We start from the raw sequence: 20,916 nt of genomic DNA, 5'->3' as shown, positions 1-20,916 counted from the left end.
TGGGAGGGGCGCCCTCAAATGTCTTAGAAGGCCGCTCACCTTTCTTCTTCTGGGCAGGGGAGGCATTTGTGGGAAGTCAGTGACAGTCCCCCTGGGTTATCAGAAGGGTACGAGAGAGCAGGCGTGGAGGCAGCAGTCCAGTGACTAACAGTGAGCGAGAGAGAGATTATGGTGACTAGAAATCTGGAGAAATAGAGCAGTTGGTGCAGGGCTAAGTAGGCTGCAAGGCACTTGTGTCAGTTTACAGTTATTTTACCAGCGTTTCTGGTTACATGGTCTCCCTATCCTAGGGGGCTGAGCAGCAGCTGGTAGAATCATGCGAAGGTGAAGCCCCGACAGGACCCTTACAGGTAGTTTAGGTGCCAGAGTCAGACACTGAAGGGCCTCTGACATTTTCGATAGCACCTTGGTACAAGTAATAGGTGAAACGCCCTAAGGGGCAGCCCAAATTCTGAAAATATCCTGGCATCTATGCAACCTATTTTGTTAGGCTGAAATTGATTGAATTTGTAAAGATCATGTATTCCGATCACAGGTGCTGTGGAACGAGGCATAGATAGTGGGGGTAGGGAGGGAGATCATCAGAAAATGGAGGCAGGCTATCCTTGCATCATTTTTAAAACAAACACATAAGACAAAAGATTAATAGACTGTAGGTATTGAATAGAAACTCAGAACTAAATGAAGGGACTAGCAAGAAACACAAGGATTCATAAAATCAGGTCCAGTCCAGTCCCCTTAAGCGGAGACCATCTTGCGGAGGGTACACATGGTGGGACCAGAGTAGGCGGAGATCGGTCAGAGCCTAAGCATACCGCTAGGCTTCTCCTGAAAGTATTCCTTGCCACAGCAGAAAAATTACATTGCCCCCATACTTTGTATCGACATCCCACAAATCTGAGGGAAAGGAGGACTGAACATAGAAGTAACATCATAAAAAATTCTTGGCAGACCAATAATCCCATTTTGTTGTTACTCACAAAACGGCAGCAATAACCAATTGCAATGTAAATTCAATGCAAAAACAAATAATCATATTACCTATGTGTACATCAAGTGCTGCTGAAGATTTGTCGGTTGTTGGATCACTGATGACAATTGCCTTTATTCCATTTTCAAGTTCTACCCCCCGATATTCACGCTTATCTTCATGGGATTTGAGAACTTCATTCACGATTCTCTTAATAGCTAGTCCGTTCATTATGGTAGTGGTCTGTTGAAGCCTAAATAAAAGGAAGCATAAAAAGGTTACGCGGGTTAAAATCATAATCAGATGTTTTGTTAAGTGGCATAAAGAAACCTTAGGCTATGCAAACATTATTATTACTATTTTATTAAAGTCCTAGAGGAGTCAGCGCTGGCTAATAAATAAGGATAAGGAGCATGGTGCAGACAGTTCTAAATATTCTTATAATGAAAGTCCACAAAAATTTCAATTGCAAAGTGTACAGAAGCAGGCAGCGACAACATGCACAGCCACTAGCCGTCAACGGTTTGCTTTTTTCATCCTATAGTAGGGTGGTGACATTTGCTGTGACCCGTCCTCAGTTTACTTAACAAGGCAACAATATAAACAAACTGCTAAAAGTCCATGGAGATCCTCGGGCCTAAGGAAATCTCACTCCATCTCGTTGCTCCAGTCAGAGTAATAGACACATCTTGGTATATAAAGAAATACCAGTGGATATCCCTATACAGAAGAGGTGCAGCTAGAGAAAAAGCCAGCCCTGCAGTGTGTCTATGGCCCTTACACTTAAGCTAGTCCGGAAAAATATTGCTGGCATTTCCATATACTGCCACGTTTCTGGACTGGCATAGTCCAAAGTTTGCCAGTGGGGGTTGACTGATTTACCTCCAGCCAAGAGCTGAAGGTAAATCAGGCCCCCACCAGCAAGTAACAGCTGGCATTACTGTTGCCGGAATTACAAGCAATCCCGCCGCCCATACCCTCCAATCCTCCCATTGAGTCCTGCGGGACTCCATGGAATGGGGAATGACGCCGCTGACCACACCTGTAATATCCTGGTAATACCGGGCGCCGGTAACGGTAGGCCTGTTTGCTGGTATATGTGTGGAATTACTAGTAGCTGGGGTATCTGACTCGGTGTATTCTTCTGGCTTGTGAACGCTCTGGTACATAGCTTTAGCACAACAAATATGGGACACTACCTTGCAAAACATACAGGAAAAGTGTGTGGGAACAGAAATCCACTAGCTTGCCACACTACAAATAAACAGGTCACTAATTACTTTGGGGAAAATAGAAGAGGGCCCAAAAGGTGGGGCCCTCCCGTCCCCTGCACACTATTTACTGATGCCACATAGGGCCTTCAAATATATAGATATAAATCTATCAATGTATAAATATATAACAGCAGTTTTGTTAGTTGAGCATATAACGATTTATTTGGCAAAGAAGAAAACAAAATAAAATTTGCCAAAAAGCACAATCTGTTATACAAAGTAATTCATGACGTATGACATATTAAAACAAATTGCGATGAAGCAATAAATGATGAAGAGATGATGCTGTCCAATTGTGGGGTGGCCGACGCGTTTCGAGGGTAACCTCTTCTTCATAAGGGCCCAATTGAACTGTTGACAACATTACAAAGAGACAAAAAGTAAAATCTTTTATTTTATTTCCATACCAGTCAAGGACTGACTGACAAGCTGTACATAACTCGAGATGCTAGCGAGATGGTGAAAAGCAGAATACTGGAGATCTAGTATGGTGAAAAGAGTGAACTCTCAGATAAAAGAGAAATACTCTATACTAATAACTAAACCCATAACAAAGGAGATGTATTGTGTGAGATCCACCTACATGGTGGGATCTAGAAAATGGCGTGATAAAAGATTGAACAGATCGAGATAAGCCAAAGGCGGTAGTGGGTTATAAATAGCAAGGACCACCCTTGAATAGTGAAAAAGCAGAGACAATATGGGGAGCGTGTATAAGAAAAAAACCTTACCCCTCCTATGGACGGGAAAAGAAAAAAGAAAAACTCCAAAAGAGCGTTACTGAATAAAATAAATAATACTTAGAATGAACCAGAAACGGTTTTAAAGAATGCACTCACTCGAGTTGCGGGACGGGTAGCCAAGGTATCAGGGGCATCCGTGTGGTCAACAAATATTTGAAACAATTATACGATGCAGGGCATCTGCAAAGAGACACGTACTGCTGGCACCTAAGTGGGGACACATACATTTCTGTTATACTGAAGAGAAATGAACATGGGGTCTCCCAACCGGGCAAAGAAATCCAAGTAGCGGTAGCTTACCTATACAGTGTGTAGAACACTGTTAGTGGAAACTGAAACCGGCAGGCAATGGCTCCGCACGGTCGTGACCTAGGAAACGAACTGTGCTGGGGACACGCCGTCAGACGTAAAAAGGAAACTAAATAATAAACATAAAAAAGGGGGCATAGAGGACGGTGAGTGAGGAATATGGGGGCCATCTTGCAATGGCGCATAGTGCAAACGTACTCATAAGGACTGACCAGAGATCAGGATGAATAAGAAAGGTAGAGTAAATATGTTCCATAGTGAAATTTAGGAATTCTGGTGTTCACCATCGTAACACATTTTATAATTTAGGTACTAAAAAAGCAGAAATTTGTGAATAGTACAGTAATCATTACAGTCATGATAGATAACACAAATGGTACATGCAGTTTACTCTAAATAGTCCAAAACCAATCATATAGAGTCATGAGGCTACTCATTATATAGTGAAACAAGTATGATACAATGGCAAGGGGATTGAGGACAAGGATAAGAGATTGCGATATAGCCTATTACTCATACAAGGTTCGAACCCATAGAAAGATGGTTCAATAGGTCATTCGTGGACAAGTGCAAACAATTAAGTAAATATAGGCAAATCAAACAAAGGAGAATACAGTTCCTTTGGAGAAAACATCAAAGTCACAACAGTTGTAATGAAATAGAATATTAAAGTAGTGTAAACAAAAAATTGTTTTAAATCCGGGATACAGACACTTGTGTATAGTAATTGGCAATGTAGTATGTGGATTTCACAATTAACTATAGAAAGCAACTCAAAGAGAATTCATCATTCAGACCCTTAGGTTGCAAAGTGTCAAGTGTGTGGATCCAGTACTTCTCTCGCTGTGACAACAGGGATTGGTAATTGCCACCTCTGGGTGGACGTTTGACAATTTCTATAACTTGAAATTTAATTTGTGCAATCGTGTGTTGGAATTCGATGAAATGCCTTGCCACTGCCACTAATTACTTTGGAACATGGCCAGTCATGAGAAGTCTTGAAGTGGTAAGCTAAAGCGAATACAACATACATGGTATTCAAAAGAATTTAGACTCGCTAAAAAGGGATCCAATAGTTGCCTACAGAAACAAACAGGCAGATCGGAATGCGTCAATAGAAGCAAGTTTAAATTAGAAGACTGCTGTACAAGGCCAAACGTTCTTATGAGTGCCAGATGGAATGAGCTATTACCAAATTGTAGGGGAAAAGACTAAGATGTTTTGGTGTTCGATTGCGAGGGCATCCAATGTTTATTCTAGTGGTGAAGCAACTAATGATCATATTTCAAAGGATAAATGCAGTTTACATTTTAGTAACCTTTTCTGTACAGCGGATAACAGTGCTGGGGCCAATGAAATGGCAATGAAATTGAGCATTGGGAAATTAGAGGATTTTACGCTGCCTCTGGTTGTTATATGTATTCATGATCTTGCCACTGCCTATGCCCCTGGCCCGGCCAGCTTTCCCCAGATACCGCTGAAAACCAAAGAGCGATGTGTAGGGTCCATTAAGTTGTAACGTGATCAGAGCCATTCTAATATTGCGTACGTTACCGGATGCCTGGCCTCTTAGTACCATCATACCGATTCATAAGAAGGGTGAACGCGATGGCCCTACCTGTTAGACCCATCTCTAAGTGGCATCTCTTAAAAAAATGTTGGCCAACTTTATTGGTTCTAAATTGACTGCGCACAGTAGTACAACATATTACCAGACTCCTAATTGGGGTTTCACCTAGGCTTTGACTGGTCTATAGAGCAATAGGCCCATGGCCAAACCAAAAACACAAAATGATGGTGTGGGACCATTTTTTATTTTTGTTGTTGGTCAAAGTGGCCCACTTTTTTGGCAAGTTTGGGCCAATTTGATGGGTTAATTTCACTCTGCAGCTTGCTATCTGTGTTGCTAATTAAATAGTCTTTAAAAAGCACAATTTGCATCCCACTTTATCAAAAAACTCACCCTTAGTTAATATTCAAACAGTGTCACAAAAGGAATGACTAGCCATTTGCAACAGTAGGACACTTTCATTAGTGCCCTAGACAATTTTATGGCCCAGTCCGACCCCTGGTTTCACCCAGGATGGGTACAATAGTCTTATTTGCTCTCTACTTATAGGCAAGTATTGTCTGAAAAGAAAAAGAAAAGGGCCACCATCTGGCATTCATGGATTCATCCATGGCATTTGACAAAGTAGATAAAGCTCTACTATGGAACCATTCCCATAACATTGCACATTGACCTGGAGTTATTGAGTATTTTGAGTCAACTTTACTCCTGTACAGATGAATTTGTTATGTATGGTATTGATGATGAACGTGCACCCAAGTCTTTAATCAATCAAGGTGTTTAGTCAGCGGTGCGTTATACCCCCTCTACTTTTTAATATCCATCTGTGTGCATTAGAATGTACTCCTAAAGAAGGCAACAGTAGATTGCCCAATGGTCAAAATCCGCTTATTCGAAGCCTAACATAGGCAGATTATGTCGAGTTCCTAGGTAGTACCATGGCCACCTTCAAACATTATTAAATGCTTATGTGGTTTAAATGACATCTAAGGGTATGGTACTAAACCAAGTTAAATCTCATATTCAGATCTACCATATAGCAACTAAAAATAAAGAGCGCCTACATTTTATGTGGCTATGGCATCTCGCAGAGTTAAACATTTAGATTGCCTTTATGTATGGTTTTCAGAATCAAGGTCATGTCTGCCTCAGACAGATCATGTCCCCTGTAGATTGAAACAATGTAATATGGGTATTTTGCGATAATGGATCTTGCTGTTATTCCAGCCTTAAAAAATATATGAGGATAAAAGTGTGGGTCTTGCACTTTATGGTGCTGCGGTATGGGTGTGATGCTGGAAATGCATCAGAGGTACAGGGCCGCCGAACCCTTGTCCTTTATTGCCTCATCATGTATGTTCTGACTGGTTTTCCGCGCAGGTGTTCATGTGAGACCCCTTGCGGTGCAGCTCTTCCTGTATTTGATTTGGTGAACAGACCCTTAGGATACCCTTATGGCACCCACGAGTGGAAGTATGACCCTGTACTCCTAATGTATGTTTTTGGGCACCTGTGTGTGGCCCAAAGAGCAGGGTACGGACTGGTGGCAGCTCCTTGCTGAATTTACAGGTGCCCTGCGCATCCTCCATTTTGGGATGCCCAGGCCCGGTCATTGGAATCAGTGGATTACTGATGGAGCCAAAACGGCCCCCATGGCCTCTGGCCTTCCATCGCCTGTTACCTTGGTTTTCCCGAAGACCCGGCTGTTGGGTGGAAGTTCCATGTATGGTAGTGTGGGGAAGTGTCGAACAGACTGGCTGAAGCCTTCCCAACAACCGTATGTTGTGGGCACACCCGTGGGGTGGGACCTGGGTGAATGGAGTGTGTGACGAATATGTATTCTGTGTTATGGGTTATGGGTTTTGGGTGTCTAGTATCTGGTGTTTGACACAATGACTGAGACAGCCCTGCCCGAAAACTAGTATGAATGCAGTGTGCTGTGCTGAATGGCTGGGTACTTGTTAGAATCCACATTCTGCGTTGTGAGTGTCGGGATGGAGAAGAACGGCCTGAATGAACTGTGCGCCTAATTGGCTGACTGCCTGAATGCCCTTCTGAGTGATTGGTTGCCCGAGTGTGACCCAGCAGAATGAACAGGGGATCAAGAGTATATCTAGGGTGCTCTCACTGCTAGAAATTGTTCAGAAGCTGAAGTTGATATTTGATGCTTATTCCCAAAGCCGAGCCGGAAGAAGAAGGTGAACCGCTGTTCCCTTCCGTGTAATCTGAAAGCTGCAGTGTCTTCAAGAACTGATCCAAGAGAGGACCTGGTAAGGAGACCTCTACCCGAGCTACGAGGGACCATCGTGCTCTTTGCCAAAGCTCCCTGGTAGACAGACCTTCGAATGGCTGCCGACCGGATAAGGGGACTGCTGAGGACAACGAAGAAAAGCACCAGACAGCAGTCCACCGTCGACTACCGCTGTTGCCGACTGGAGCCACCGTGCTCCCGTTTGCCTAAGAAACATTTGATCCAAGGACTCCCTTGTTCATGGTCGTCGACCGCTTTTGCCCTGCCGGAGAAAGTCAAGGCAACCGTGACAGAGGAGAATCCGCCGGTGGGTTTCCCGCCACCCGAAGACCTCAGACATCAACAAAGCAACTGAAGCCAGCCGTGGTCACGTCCCGTTCACCGACACCAGACGCTGATTAATCGACGCCCTTGCTGGGCCAAAGTTCTTCACTAACTCTTTGCGGCAACGAACCATCGCTGTCGAGGTGCACCGCACGCCTCACCTGTTGCAGGACGTTTCCGATCACTCGTCAACCAGCACCGCAAGGACCGAAGCAGCTGCCTCAACGACAACGTTCACCCTTTCTTCATCTCAAAAGTTCGACGACCCGTGGCTCCCGTTTGAAAGGGAGCGCACTCAAGAAGGGCCCATCGATTCCCAAACGAAGAACTCTACAAGACAAGGTACATTGGGTTGCAGAACTATAGAAGATAAGACTCTAATAGACAATAGAGGAACTGGGCTTGTAGTGCATTTTCATTTACAGGTTGCCCAGGTGGGAGGGGTGGTGGGGGGAAATCCTCATACGGAACTGTGCCTAGTGGTAGGGGCTCAGTCTTCTGCCAATTGTCTAATCAACTTGTCTTCCTCCTAAAAAGTCTATGGTTGATACTGTTTGCTGGATTGATTCGTATGCTATTTGAACAGAGTACAGTTGATGCATTTGAATGGAATCGGAGTAGTCGTGGTACCACCTAGAACTGTATACATTTACCATTTTAGAATTGTCGGAGCAAAGTGTATTATTGTGGTAGTGTATATAAGATTGAACCTTATTTAAATAAAGAAAGTGTTTTAACTAATACAGTGTGTGGACATTCCTCTGTGGGTGCTCGGGGACTACACTGTACTTAAGAACCAGCCCGCATCACCTCCCGAGAAGCTTGGCCTTGATTGCTCGCCACGTTTACCAATATAGAGAATCTGAAGTGGGGTCCTCTGTGCCGTTCCTCTGCCGTATAGAGTGCAGGAGTACAGACACCCCCCTGCGGTTGCTTTACAATGGGCTATTCATGCATTTGATCAGATTGCACTCAGAGAAAATTTCTTAATTCCATTTTGTGGGTTTCCTCAGCAACTGCAGAGGAAATTACTACAAAACTAATCTTACCCCATTTTCTTTTAACTTCATTCCGTGTCGGCACGGTTATGGGTTTCGGTATGGAGTAATGAACAACTGCTGCAAACAAGATTTTAAGGATGTCCGGAGTCTAGAAAATGCTCAGAACATCCCTTGGTTGTGCTATGTGAAAAGCATTTTGACAGCCATTGGTCTGGCCCACTTGTTTTTAGAACCTCACTTAATGTCCAAAAGTTACAAGCATGTGTTGGGTAAGGCCATATTTGCAATAAAAGTGTACATAGGATCAAATATCAACCGCTTATATTTGGCATCAATACAATTCTGATCTTACATTGGATAACTGTTTGCCACTTGTATCTAATAGTTATGCTAGGAAATTAATCACTAAACTCCGGTTTTTCCAGCTTCCCCTTGCAGCCAATACACAGGCTTGGAATAAATTGAAACCAAATGTTTGCATATGCGACTACACATTTATATAATTGAATATTAACAGGTTATTCTTTCGTACATTTTATGAATTGCTACATAAATGCTATTTCAGTAACCTTTTTAAGACTGTTGAATTTTAGACATCGTCATGTTTATTTTTACTTTATTCAAGGCCAAAATGTCCAAGCTTGCATTTCTTTGGAATGTTTTTTGACTAACATGATGTAGATCAGGAAATTGAACTGTATTTTGGTATAGTATAATGTGTATAAGGTTCACCCTTTTATAAGCAAATGTGTATATATTATATCTAAGCCTGTACTGTATGGGATACTGGTCTTATGGTGTTTTATAAGTTTATAAATTTTATATTCGAAATAAACTTGATGATAGATAAGGAGATAATGTACTTGACTTAATTATTGCATAGAAAATATGCAATTACATAGGATGGTTTACAAAACCACAATCTCGTTATTTTCAAGTCCAGTTAGATTTATTTAAAAGTTAGTTTTAGTTAACAAGTTTTACTGAAGTCTACCAGATATTCGATTGCCAGCCATTTATTCCATTCCAACTTCAGTTGGACTACTCATATTGGCATTTATCGGATTTGCTTTTGTCAAATGTCATGCTTCTAAAAAAAACAAAGGAATCGCTTATCAATTTGTGTCGTTCATTCCTGCACGCAGTTATGTAGGTTGTTTAAGTAGCTCAGAATATTCTTAGTGTAAATTATCCAAAACATTATTTCCTTTACTTTGTGAATAACTACCACAAACGTCAAGTAAGGTGGTGTGCAAGTTACAATGAGCAAATGTTTTGTTTCACTACAAAACCTAGCAGGTATATTCTCCTAGACAATGATGATCAAATAAATGATTCTGCACGACTGCCTCCACATGATCCCCATGTACCGTGCGCACCTTGAACCAGCCCGGTCTCCTGATTTTGTAAACTGCGACTGGTTTAACAACCCATGTACAAGTCACAGAATGCAGATCACCGTTTGTTAAAACGCTAAAACGTGCTAAATCCATCAAGCGTGGCACTAAGCCAGTTGCAGCCATGATGCATACACAGAATAGACAGCTGGTTCCTGATACGAATACGTTCACTTATTTAAAATGCAAAATGTTGAAAGCAGCGTTTTTGTGCCGAATATCGCATCAACCAAAATAGTTTTTCAGCCAAACATAAGATCAAAACAGTTTGAGCTAACCTTTTCAGAGGCGACCCACTCGCCACCAGTGAGAAAATATTTTAGTTACAGGTTCCAGAACGGTCAGTTGTCAATGGCAGCACTGGTCTCTACTCGTAGCTCTTCCCTGCCTGTCCAAATATCCTTTTCACCCAAGATCACCACCTAATTCCTGGAAATAGAAAACCACCATAAGTGGTTTGCAATGGTCACCCAAGAAAAGGGGATACTGAAAGAACAGCAAAGATGGAAAAGACCCAAATAGAGTTGGCTGCTAAAGTTAATGAGCTGGAACAGAGACAAACTAAAAGGAACTGAAAAACAGTTCTCACAAGAACTGGCTAAAGCTCATGGAAGCAGAGCAGGAAAAGGATTTGCAGAGGAATAACCTTCTCATAGTGGTCTTAACAGAAGATTATGAAAAGGGGAAGCCTAGGCATTTCCAAAAATAGTTCTTCTCAGCTAGCCTTAAAATACCCCAACAGACAGATCTTGCTTTGAAAGGGCACATGGATGTCTAGCGCCAAAGCCTACAGGCTGGCATAGACCCACAGCACTTCAAGTAAGGTTCCTTTGCTCCCCCTCCCACCCCCGCCAAGTCTCTCGCTTTGCTGCGAGACACACAAACCAGTCATTTTGAAAAGATCACAAACAGTTACATTTTCCAGTTACTTAACTAAGGATCTAGCAGATAAGGGGTAACTGGTCATGCAGCAAGGTAAACAAACTATTTCCTACCCAGGTCTCTTTAAAATCAAAGTGAAAGTAGGTGTGCACAGTTTCACCAGCCCTCTGAAGACCACTAAGTTGATGAGAAAATTCAAGAAAATAGAACAATGGCCATAAAATAGCTCATTGGGTGGTCTGTGAATATCTCTGCATTTTTCATCTAGATCCGGCACCGGACAATATTCACAATCCTGTCTAGATGCGAATCGAGCTAGCATTCATAATTCTATCTAAATATGACATTGGTAATATTCCCAATGCATTCTAGATGTGGCAATGGCTAATATTCGCTATTCTGTCTCGATGTGGCACTGGCTGACATTCATAAACCTGTCTGGATGCGACGCAGGTTAATGTTCACAAGTCTATCTAAATGTGGTACTTGCTAATATTCACTTGAAAAATCTGAAAAAATATGATTAAGTCTAGTTAATTCACTGCCATCATTCAACTCTCCCCTCGCTGTTGGGTCATTTAATTTGTCTCACCACTGCTTCAAGGGCTCAAGTCAAAGACTAGGAAGTCCGTTTTTTACTCAATTTGTTAAAAAATTGGGAGTACAATGGTAATTCCCATTCCCAATGGGGATATACATTTTATTTTTAGGTGAGCAAACATTTTAGAGTCTAAAGCAAATATTTTTCTTTTTCCTCCAAGAAATCTTTATTGAAAAGTTAAGGAATATCATATCAACACAACATTCCATAACTGCGAATCAGAAAATTCAACTTTGCCCTCCCCCCCCGATTTCTTACCCTGCTTTCCTCCACCCTCTTAAAGTGGTTTTGTTTCCCCGTCACCCTATCAAACCAATCCTATCCAATGTACCCGTTAACCCATACATACAAAATCTAGTCTTAAAATTGAAATGAAACTGGATTGAACATTGACAACGGCAATGCTCACAATCAGTTTTCCTGCGATAAAAACAACAACAATGGTTGCAATGTTTTACAAAAAACCTTGGAACGGTATCTTCAGCACGGGGTCAGTATTTCCATTGCTAAAATCATCCATACTCTGTCGACTTTGGTTACGTTTTCTTGCTCCATAGATGTGCTATGTTAAGTACACTGGCAACAAAAATGCTGTGGTCAATTTTCCCTGGATACCAAGGGATCTCTGCCCCCTCTCCACAACACTTTACTATAAATTGTAGTACATCTTTCCAGAACCACCAGATATGAAAGGACACCCCTGTTCATTGCATACCGTCAAGCACTCAGAAGTTTGCAATCATCTTGTGGCGCTTAATGGAGTCTAAATACCATTTGTGCAGGATCTTCTAGTTCATCTCCTATGTTGTACACCCAGACTAGTTTGTTCTATTCTAGAAAAGTACCCCAAGTATCTCACACCACTAGTGTGGACACAGGCACAGCCATGCACAACGGAATGCTGCTAAAGGCTAAGCACATCCAGTCTAGCATTGCATATAGCCGTCCAGACTGAAACACCTAACGGACCTAAACACCTCTGCCACTAGCATACAGCGACTACCATCCGAAATGAACTCAGTACAGCTGGCCACACATCGACTCTCTCAACAATAGAAATCACAAAACAGCGCCCACCCACATGCCTGACCTCTTCGGACTACTCAGTCGAGCCTTGCCAGCCACCCAAGTCCTACAACGGCAACATGCTCACATGCATCTCTTAAGCTAAATGCCTTAGAATTTTGCACCAAATCGACTACGGTCACCGAGGGCGTTCCAACCAGGAAAAAGCGCATTTAGACCATACAAGTGGGGAAAGGGCCAACTATAAATAACCAAATACAATGCAATACAAATATGCTTCCAATTGTTGCTTACACACAATTAATTGCACCCCAACCCCTTTATAGAATTTTATACAATTGGGAGATCAAACCTCTGGTTCCCGTTAGAAAATTATCTTTTTGGGTGGGGGGGTGGTTTGGTGGCCCTTTTGCATGTCTCCCGGCTAAGAACCTAGTGGCACAGCTGAAAAGTGTTCCATTCTATTGGTCTCTTAAAGGGAGAATTCTCATTTAGATTCCTGGAAAGATGTAATGCTGCTATTCTTAAATATGTCTTGCACATTCTCCAGCCCTCCATGCTTTGAATCCTCCTGTGATGATCCTTGGCAAGAAATAGGGATTGCCAAATATAGGACTAATGGAGAGAAATGTGCTCCCAAGTGAACTGTACAGCTGAGGTGGCTGGGTTAATATGGATCTCCATCCATTTCTCACAATTGTTTAGTTGAAGAGTATTTTCACCACTCTCCCAGAATGTGTAATCTTGACGCGTCAAAATATCTTAAATTAGGGAAGCCCATAAAGCCTCTTAGGTTTTTTTTAATTCAGCATTTTTAGAGTCCGCTGAACCCGTAGGTATCGGGCGCTGGACAACATATGAGAAAACATACATCGTAAGGCAGGGATTACAAGGAGAGCTTAGAATACAGTTATCCATATTTATGATATTTACAATGTGTACAGTAGGCTCATGAATATAGAAAGCAGAAAGTCCGGGAGTACTGAATGTGGGATAACATGTAGGACATTTTTAAGGATCTTGTGTTAGGAGCCAGAGTTTTTTTACAGAAAGATGTGGGATGTGTCAGTTCCGATTGCTAGGTAGAGGGCATTCCATTGTTTGGTTGCCACGACTAGGAAGCTGCGGCCTCCAGCCTTCATTCTCTTGAATTTAGGAACAGTGAGGTGGTGAGAAGCGGAGGCACGATTTGGTTTGTTAGTTTGGGAAGATGAGAGTAGGTTGTATACGTATTTCGGGGCAGTGTTAGCTAGGCATGTGTGAGTAATCGACATTGTTTTGTATCTGATCCGGTCCAGGATGGGTAGCCAGGGTGCTTTGCATCTCGTTTCGGAGACATGCTTGCTCTTTGGGATATTTAGAGCTGCATCCTAGAGCATCGTTTTGTGAGACTGAGCTTTTTGATGTTGCTAGCTGAGGAGCCAGTGAAGATGACGTTACAGTAGTCGAGTTTGGAGAGGATGAGGGCTCTGGCTAGTGTCATGCAGCCGTCTGGTGTGAGAGGATCTACATGCATTAATGAGCTTAGCAGTGTATGCTGCAGAGTAGACTGTAGTGTTGACTTGTCTAGAGAGCGATAGTGATGAATCAAGGTAAACTCCCAAGGTTTTTACCTCTTTCAAGATGGTGATGGGATTACCGTTTATTATGAAGGTTTTGTATTTCGGGTCAGGTTTTTTGAGGCGCGGTTGGGTCCCTACCAATAATAGCTCGGTTTTGTCATCATTGAAGCATAGTTAGTGTTGTGCAATCCATGATTGGATGATCTGGTAGATATTGAGGGTGGTGGAATGCTTTTCATAATTGCCTGTGATGTGCAGTAAGATCTGCGTGTCATCCACGTAATTAGTGTAGGACACTCAAGCTCATCTAGGCAGACGAACAGGGGTTTAGTGAAGATGTTATATATTGTGTGGGTGATACGCAAGATCCTCTGGGCACGCCGCAGAGAACTGGAGCAGGATTGGCACCGGCTATGTTAGAGAAGTCACTCATTGTTCATTCTGAGAGGAATTAGTTAATCCACACTATGGCTTTCAGGGAGAAGTGGGCTGTACGCTAGATAATTGTTGGCACAGTATTTCATAGTTCACCAAGTGGAAGGCCGCAGATAAGTCGAGGAGGAGTAGGACAGCTAGGTTTCCTTTGTCAATGATGGCATACATCTGGATTTTTAGGTTGAGGAGCACCGTTTTCGTGCCATGTCTGGGCCGGAATCCCAATTGGCGCAAGCCAAGGAGTTTAGTTGTTTCAGGGTGTTCTTGTATCTGTAGATCGGCAGCTCGGTCAAGAATTTTAAGGAGGAAGGGGACGGTGGTGATGGGGCGGTAATTAGTTGAGAGGTTACTAGTAATTACCAGATTGTGTGCTATTCTGGGCTTCTACCTTTCCAAACCAATGCAATCAGGTCACTCTCTACTTTGAACAGGTCCACACTCACTATGGAAACTGAGATTATCAATCTATATAGCAAGTGTGGCAGCATGTTAATTTCTATAATATTGACCCAAACCATCAAAGCAGGTCTGAAAGATAACGGCCAGTTTACATTATAGGGACAGCATCATCCAAGGTTTGCTATTTCTACCACCTGCAATAGCCTTCAGGATCAGGCTAATTATGCTATTGTCACTGATAGCCTGTAGGACAATACATGTATTCCTCACAAAGGACATCAATGAGTTAACTATGAATATGTACTCGTTCCTGGTGAAACAGCAGTGGATGTGTGAAAATAAATATTCTTTGTCCTAAGAGTGTTGGGTTCTATATGCATCTCTTCGGTCTAGGTCATCTAGTTGGTCTATATAAGCCCTAGGCTCTATAGTTTTTTTTGGCACACCAGACGGATTGATCCCACTCCTAGGCCATAAGAATATTCCTTGGCTACTAGGTCTCTTCCGAAGAGTTCCATTTGGGTGTCAACAAAGCCACATCAAGAAATTCCCTTGTCCCACATTCGTTGCATACACAGACACTAGTGTTAACTTGGACTCCCACCATCCGACCCCTGATCATTACCATAGCTACTCTCCATCAGTTGTCTTGTATAACCGAAAGGGAACTCTGTTCCGCATCATGATGGTCACCCCAGCTTTTCTCTGGAGCAGATGATTGTAATACTAGTCTGTGTTGATTCTTCCTTATTAGACGAGTTTGCTAAATGCACGCAGCTTCTAGCTCACCATTTCTTAGAAGAGGTTTAACAAGCAAGCTCTTTTGTTATTGGAGTTTAAGCCCCCAAAATTCAATTTTAAACATTTGAATTGGTTGCAATTTATAAACCCAAGGGTACCTTTACCCAACTCAATATCCGTGACCATCTGTTTGCTCGTGTCCGATGTTAATCTTTAACTTGATGAGGAGGTGCTGAATTCATTCCTTCAATGCCCAAAAAGGTTCAACTGAAGAGTTTGATATTACCATGTAGCTTATTCTTCATGGTAATCTATAAGGTGTTTGTTTCCCTGGAGCAGAGGTGGTCTGTCACTGGATTGTATTCCTTTCTCTTTATCAATATACAGGTAGCTATGTCATGTTAAAGCAGGATTCTGCAGCCCTACATTTTGTTCCTTGTGGCCACTAAGACTTTTCTTTGGTAGTGCAAGACTAGAATTTCAACATTATCTTTTAGTCGATTACTTGGTATTAAGTCAAAAGACATTTTACAAAAAAAAGATAGATTTAGAAAGACTGCTGTGACCGCACAGTGGTCTTTTGTGTGTGTGCGTAAGTAATAAAAAAACATTTTTTAAAAAGGGAAATTCAAATGCATGTGCGTTTGTGTGTCTATGCGGTCGGTGGGGTGGGAGGCCTGGAGGGGGTTCAGGTGGAGCAGGCCGGCAAAGAGCTTAGAGGGGTTCGGAGAGGGGGAGGGGGGGGGGTAGGGAGAAATCCCCCAAATAAAAAAAAAAAGCCAGTCATGTCCTTTTTCTGCTTTGAGGCGCGCACAAAACGCATTGTTATGTGCTACCTTGAGAAAGCAGAAAAATTACATAGAATTATTTGGCTGGTTGGATTTAGACCCCTATCTACTATAGTTTGGTACAGTACATTATTTTTTGGGAGAATAGAATTCCTGTTATAAATGAACATCGATAGGGGCGATCTAGAAAGTGTCTGGGGGAAAAATGTAAGCATATACAAATTAAAGCTTAAAGAAGGTTGATGGGAAATGTAATTGCAATTTAATTTAATGCAACTGCAAAGAGTAGGCTGATCTGATAAAACTAGGCCTAAAAATTAGCGTTAGGCCCAAAGCAGCTGACAAACTATCTTTAAAAGCAGAATGGGAACATGTAGCTTGCAAACTACCAGTGACCGTGAAATGGGCTACGGAAGCCTGCAAATTTCAAGCAGCCCTTCCTCTGAAAAACGTTCTTGCCTCCCATTACCCGTAAGTAAGCTCATGGTAATGTTTTATGTTACTAGACTGCCACTTTCCCTCATCTGCCAACTTGCAGATGCTTGTTTTTGCTCCTCGTGGGATACAATGTATCGGGAAGAAGGCCAGCAGATAAGCGACACACACAATGTTTGCCAATCACTGCCGTGTGATATCCTTGCGACTTCCTCTACACTTTCATCCTTGATTTCACGGGCGGCAACCAGTAATGGAGCCAGTAATGGAGATTGAAGGCACAGAAGCATAGTAGTATACAGGCGTATTCAACCACTGCTTGCGGCGGCCCTCTACATTTACAATCTTAATTCCGCTTTTAGACCCTAACCTAGCTACGGAACTCTGAAGGGGGGCATTGACGATTCTGTGACTATTTGCAGCCACAAATCATTGCTTTCCTATTTATAACTAAGCGGGCTTGGAGGGCTGAGACCCAAACTTAAAACAGTGAAATAGTGCTTATAATTTTCTGAATACCATGTGGGAGCGAAGGGAGGGAGTCGGACTAAGGCCCACTGAGCATTCTGTTGTCTGACCCGACTATCTCGGATTTGCTCTTCAAACTCAGTGCACATTGGGTTTTTAAATATTTCTTCCAAGCAGCTTTTTAAAAAAATAACGTTTTGGTGTATAAAAGTAATTTATTTATTAATTTGTAAAGCGCCTAAACCCTAAGGCAACAGGGCGCTGTTATAATAACTTATAGCAGCATTGAATACAGTGACAAGTACATACATCAACAACAGTGCAGGTTAGTCGCATATATCCTTGCTATTATGGCCTGTGTACTAGGAAGTCTGTTTAGGCAAGCAGCCAGGTTTTCAAGGTCTTATGGAAGGACCAATAGGAATTTTGTGCTCCTAGTTCTGGGGTGGAGGGCATTCCAATGGTTAGCACCAACAGTAGTCCTCCTCCTCCTCCTCCTCCTCCTCCTCCTCCTCCTCCTCCTCCTCCTCCTCCTCGGGTGAGTCGGTCAGCATAGCAAGATCTGACTGGTCCGAGTTTATCCTCTTAATTTTCGGAGAGAGTTATTGAGGGGCGGTGTTGCTCAGGCGTGTGTGTGTGTGATGGACATATGAGGAGCTTAAGCGCCTGTCTTCTAGCAGCAGAGATGTGATCTCTTTTGGGGATGTCGAGCGCGGATTGGAAGGCGTGGTTCTGGATAATTTATAGCTTGTTAATGTTTTGTTTGGAGGTCCTGGCAAAGAGGACATCACAGAAATCTAATGTAGCTCCCTTAGTGGCTCTCGGAATGGTAATGCAGCTCTCTAGTGTCAAAAATGGTCTTGCTGCATTCATAGGTTTGGCTGTGAAAGCTGCAGAAGAGGCCACTGCAGGCACTTGTTTGGTGAAGAAAAGGGCGCATTGTAAGGGGTTTCAACCCAGCCCTACACCTAAGTCAATGCCTAGCGTGTGATGCCCAGCTGGAACACTTAATTATATATTTTTATGTCTAAACCTTTTATTTCTGAACGATGTACCCTTATATCACGCCCCTCTCTTTGAACCCCCCCCCTGTCTCACTGAACCAAGAAGTAGGTTGTTTTGCAAAGTTAAAAGATTTATTTTATGAATTGAACAATACAGATATATATTTTGTCACACTTTCATGAATTTGAATAATATCTAGATATCACATTAATATTTATACAATAATCAGCGTTGGGTGATATTACAATAATCAATCTCTTTAATCAATAGGAGTATGGACGAGAAGAATAATGCAGCTTAGAATTAAACTTTGTGTGGGTTCAATGAAATGCAAAGATAGGAAATTAATGCAGCACAGAAATAATACTTGTGTGTTCAATCAAATGCAATGTAATCACTCTTTCCCCCTGATACTACTCAATCCCCCCTAATATGCAATATAGAGATGGAAGGAGAGAAAACAGGTTTCAGGAATAAACACTCTACAAATGAAGTTTCAATCCCAATTCCCCCCAGCAATCAGAGAGAAACAGGACTGATTTTAAACAGGTCAGATGCTTTTGAATGTGGCTTGTAATGAATGGGAAAAGCACAGAAAATGACTTTAATTCGCTAAATAGGATTCTGAACTAGTGGGACCCGCTTTGGATAGTTCCAGGTAGACCTTAGCAATGATGATTGAATGGCTGGCAGATAGGAAACTGAAGTCAGAGGTTGAATGCAAAGAAACAGCTATTTTACATGTGGTGAAATTGAGCCAAATGCAGATTAGTGGCAAACTTTTCCACGCGCGATTGCGGCACAACTATCAGGAGTTGGACTGCGGTTCTGAATTCGTATGAAAGCTGAGGATGTTAGCTTCAATTTGACACTTAAATTGTTTTCCTGGCGTGTACGGTTCAGAGGTTATGAAGGATTTAGTAAAGGTTGATGTTTCTCAAAAAGAGAAAGCTAAATGCTCAACTACGGTTTTGGAATAGGCCAGTCAGGATCTGGTCAAAGGGTTTTGGACTGTAATCTGCTCGCCACCGGACAGGATTCAGGCGCTTGGTTCTGCACGGCTTCTTGGACTGGATCCGATGGGTGGTTCTGGGTTACAGCTCTGCTCTACTGGTTTGGATCTCTGGGTTCTAGCAAGAGTTCTTGGCAAGAAGTAGAAAAACAGCACAGCCCGGCTGTTCAATTGGTTGTGCCTCTGGGAAGTTTGGGGTTAAAAATCAGGTGTGTGTGTCTGTGTGTCTGTGCCCACCCTCTAGGAAACTGATTGGTCAAAGTATTCACTCTCGCCTGATTTGTGAAAGAGTGTCATGATGACGCTGTGTTGATGGTCCAGGGGAAAAACCTCCCCTTTGTTTCTACACAGAACATCTATTTTTCATAAATTAGATCTACAATGTCACCAACTTGCTAATACATATTTACATTCCAATTTAATAAAGCACATATCTGTCCAAGTCCCATCTTCTTAAGAGTTTCAGTTCACTAATGACAGTTTTTCACGCTTTTGATTGGTTACCCAGTGTCAGATATGTACACATTTTTCAACATACATGAGCATAACATCCAGGCATACTCCTGTAAATTTTCATATTCCTAGCATTATCACAATTGCTACAATATCGACATTTCAGTGGTTCAGTCTCTGAATATCGCACAAATTCCAGAGTAGTTTCTACTTGTGAGCAACATTTTCATTTCAACAACCTATAAATTCCTGATTTTTACCAGTTTGCCACAGTTTTTCTATGAGTCTTTCTCAAAAATATATTTTCTTCAGTATCAAGATACACAATTCAGTCTAGCCCTGTCTCCAAGGTTTGGCTGAGCCAAGGGCAACCTGAGCCTGTTCCCTGCCAGCAGCTGGTTTCTGTTGATGCCCGAATTAGCATTTCCTTTCAGTCAAGGGAGTCTTTTGTCTCTGGTCAGAGCAACAGGCCAACATCCCCTCCCACTTCCATTAGCAGGTCCCTGCCAGTTCCTCAGCAGATAGCAGGGGGGGGGGGGGGAATTCCTTTGTTTGGGAGAAGTTGTGGAATGTCTTTGAAGCTCAGTGTGGCTGGCTTTAACTCACTTTTAAAACAATGTTTAAAATAGTCTTTCTAAAATACAATTAACATTTTTAACAAATATAGCCAGAAATCTCTTAATTCCAGCCTTTCTAAAACAATGAGATTGAATTGTACAACCTATATTGTTTTTGATAGGAAGTCCCTTCTTTTGTACACTTTCATTTTAATGTACTAGTTTAAATGACAGTTTAAGTAAATGACAGTTTGACACAGGCGAGCGGCGGTACTGCACCCATCTCCGACATTTTTACCATGCCAGCACCCTTTGAATGGTGATTTTTTTTTTTTAAATGATGAAAGGTGTTTCTCCTAACCTTGTGCTTATGGGGGTTCTTTAGATAAAGTGATGTTTAACTACCAACAAGGATGTTGGATCTTTTGTGATATTTGGGCACCATGATTTTTGCACTTTCCACAGCCAACGGAAAACGGATTTTTAAAGCAGTTCTGGGTTTCCCTTGCAATGCAGCACTGCTTTTTCAAGTAGTTTCATTTTACTCTGTGGTCAGCCCAATGATGGCAGTGGTCTCCTGTGTTACCACCGACATAGGAAAAATGGATTGGCAGACGATTTTTCATGTTTTCCTGCGCACTTTCAGAGATTTTTAGCGCATAGATCTTTTTGGCGGCCATCCTGTTTTTGATGAAAACAGCGCACAGTGATAC

General features: G+C 42.2%; 1 protein-coding gene across 3 annotated transcripts in view; it reads right to left on the bottom strand.

Annotated features, from left to right (window-relative positions):
• The window catches only part of IDE (insulin degrading enzyme), a 2,084,778-nt gene that overhangs the window by 1,982,684 nt on the left and 81,178 nt on the right, over positions 1-20,916 (bottom strand). For all 3 annotated transcript variants that reach the window (XM_069611370.1, XM_069611369.1, XM_069611371.1), the window contains one exon: positions 1,042-1,223. In XM_069611370.1, coding sequence (XP_069467471.1) covers positions 1,042-1,201 — 160 coding nt within the window. In that variant the 5' untranslated portion in view covers positions 1,202-1,223. The remainder of the gene's footprint in view (positions 1-1,041; positions 1,224-20,916) is intronic.

The sequence above is a fragment of the Ambystoma mexicanum genome, chromosome 8 (genome assembly GCF_040938575.1).
Source record: "Ambystoma mexicanum isolate Mex_15411 chromosome 8, UKY_AmexF1_1, whole genome shotgun sequence".
Taxonomy (NCBI): Eukaryota; Metazoa; Chordata; class Amphibia; order Caudata; family Ambystomatidae; genus Ambystoma; species Ambystoma mexicanum.
Note: the sequence above shows the minus strand (reverse complement) of the source record. Positions and strands in the feature narration are given on the sequence as shown.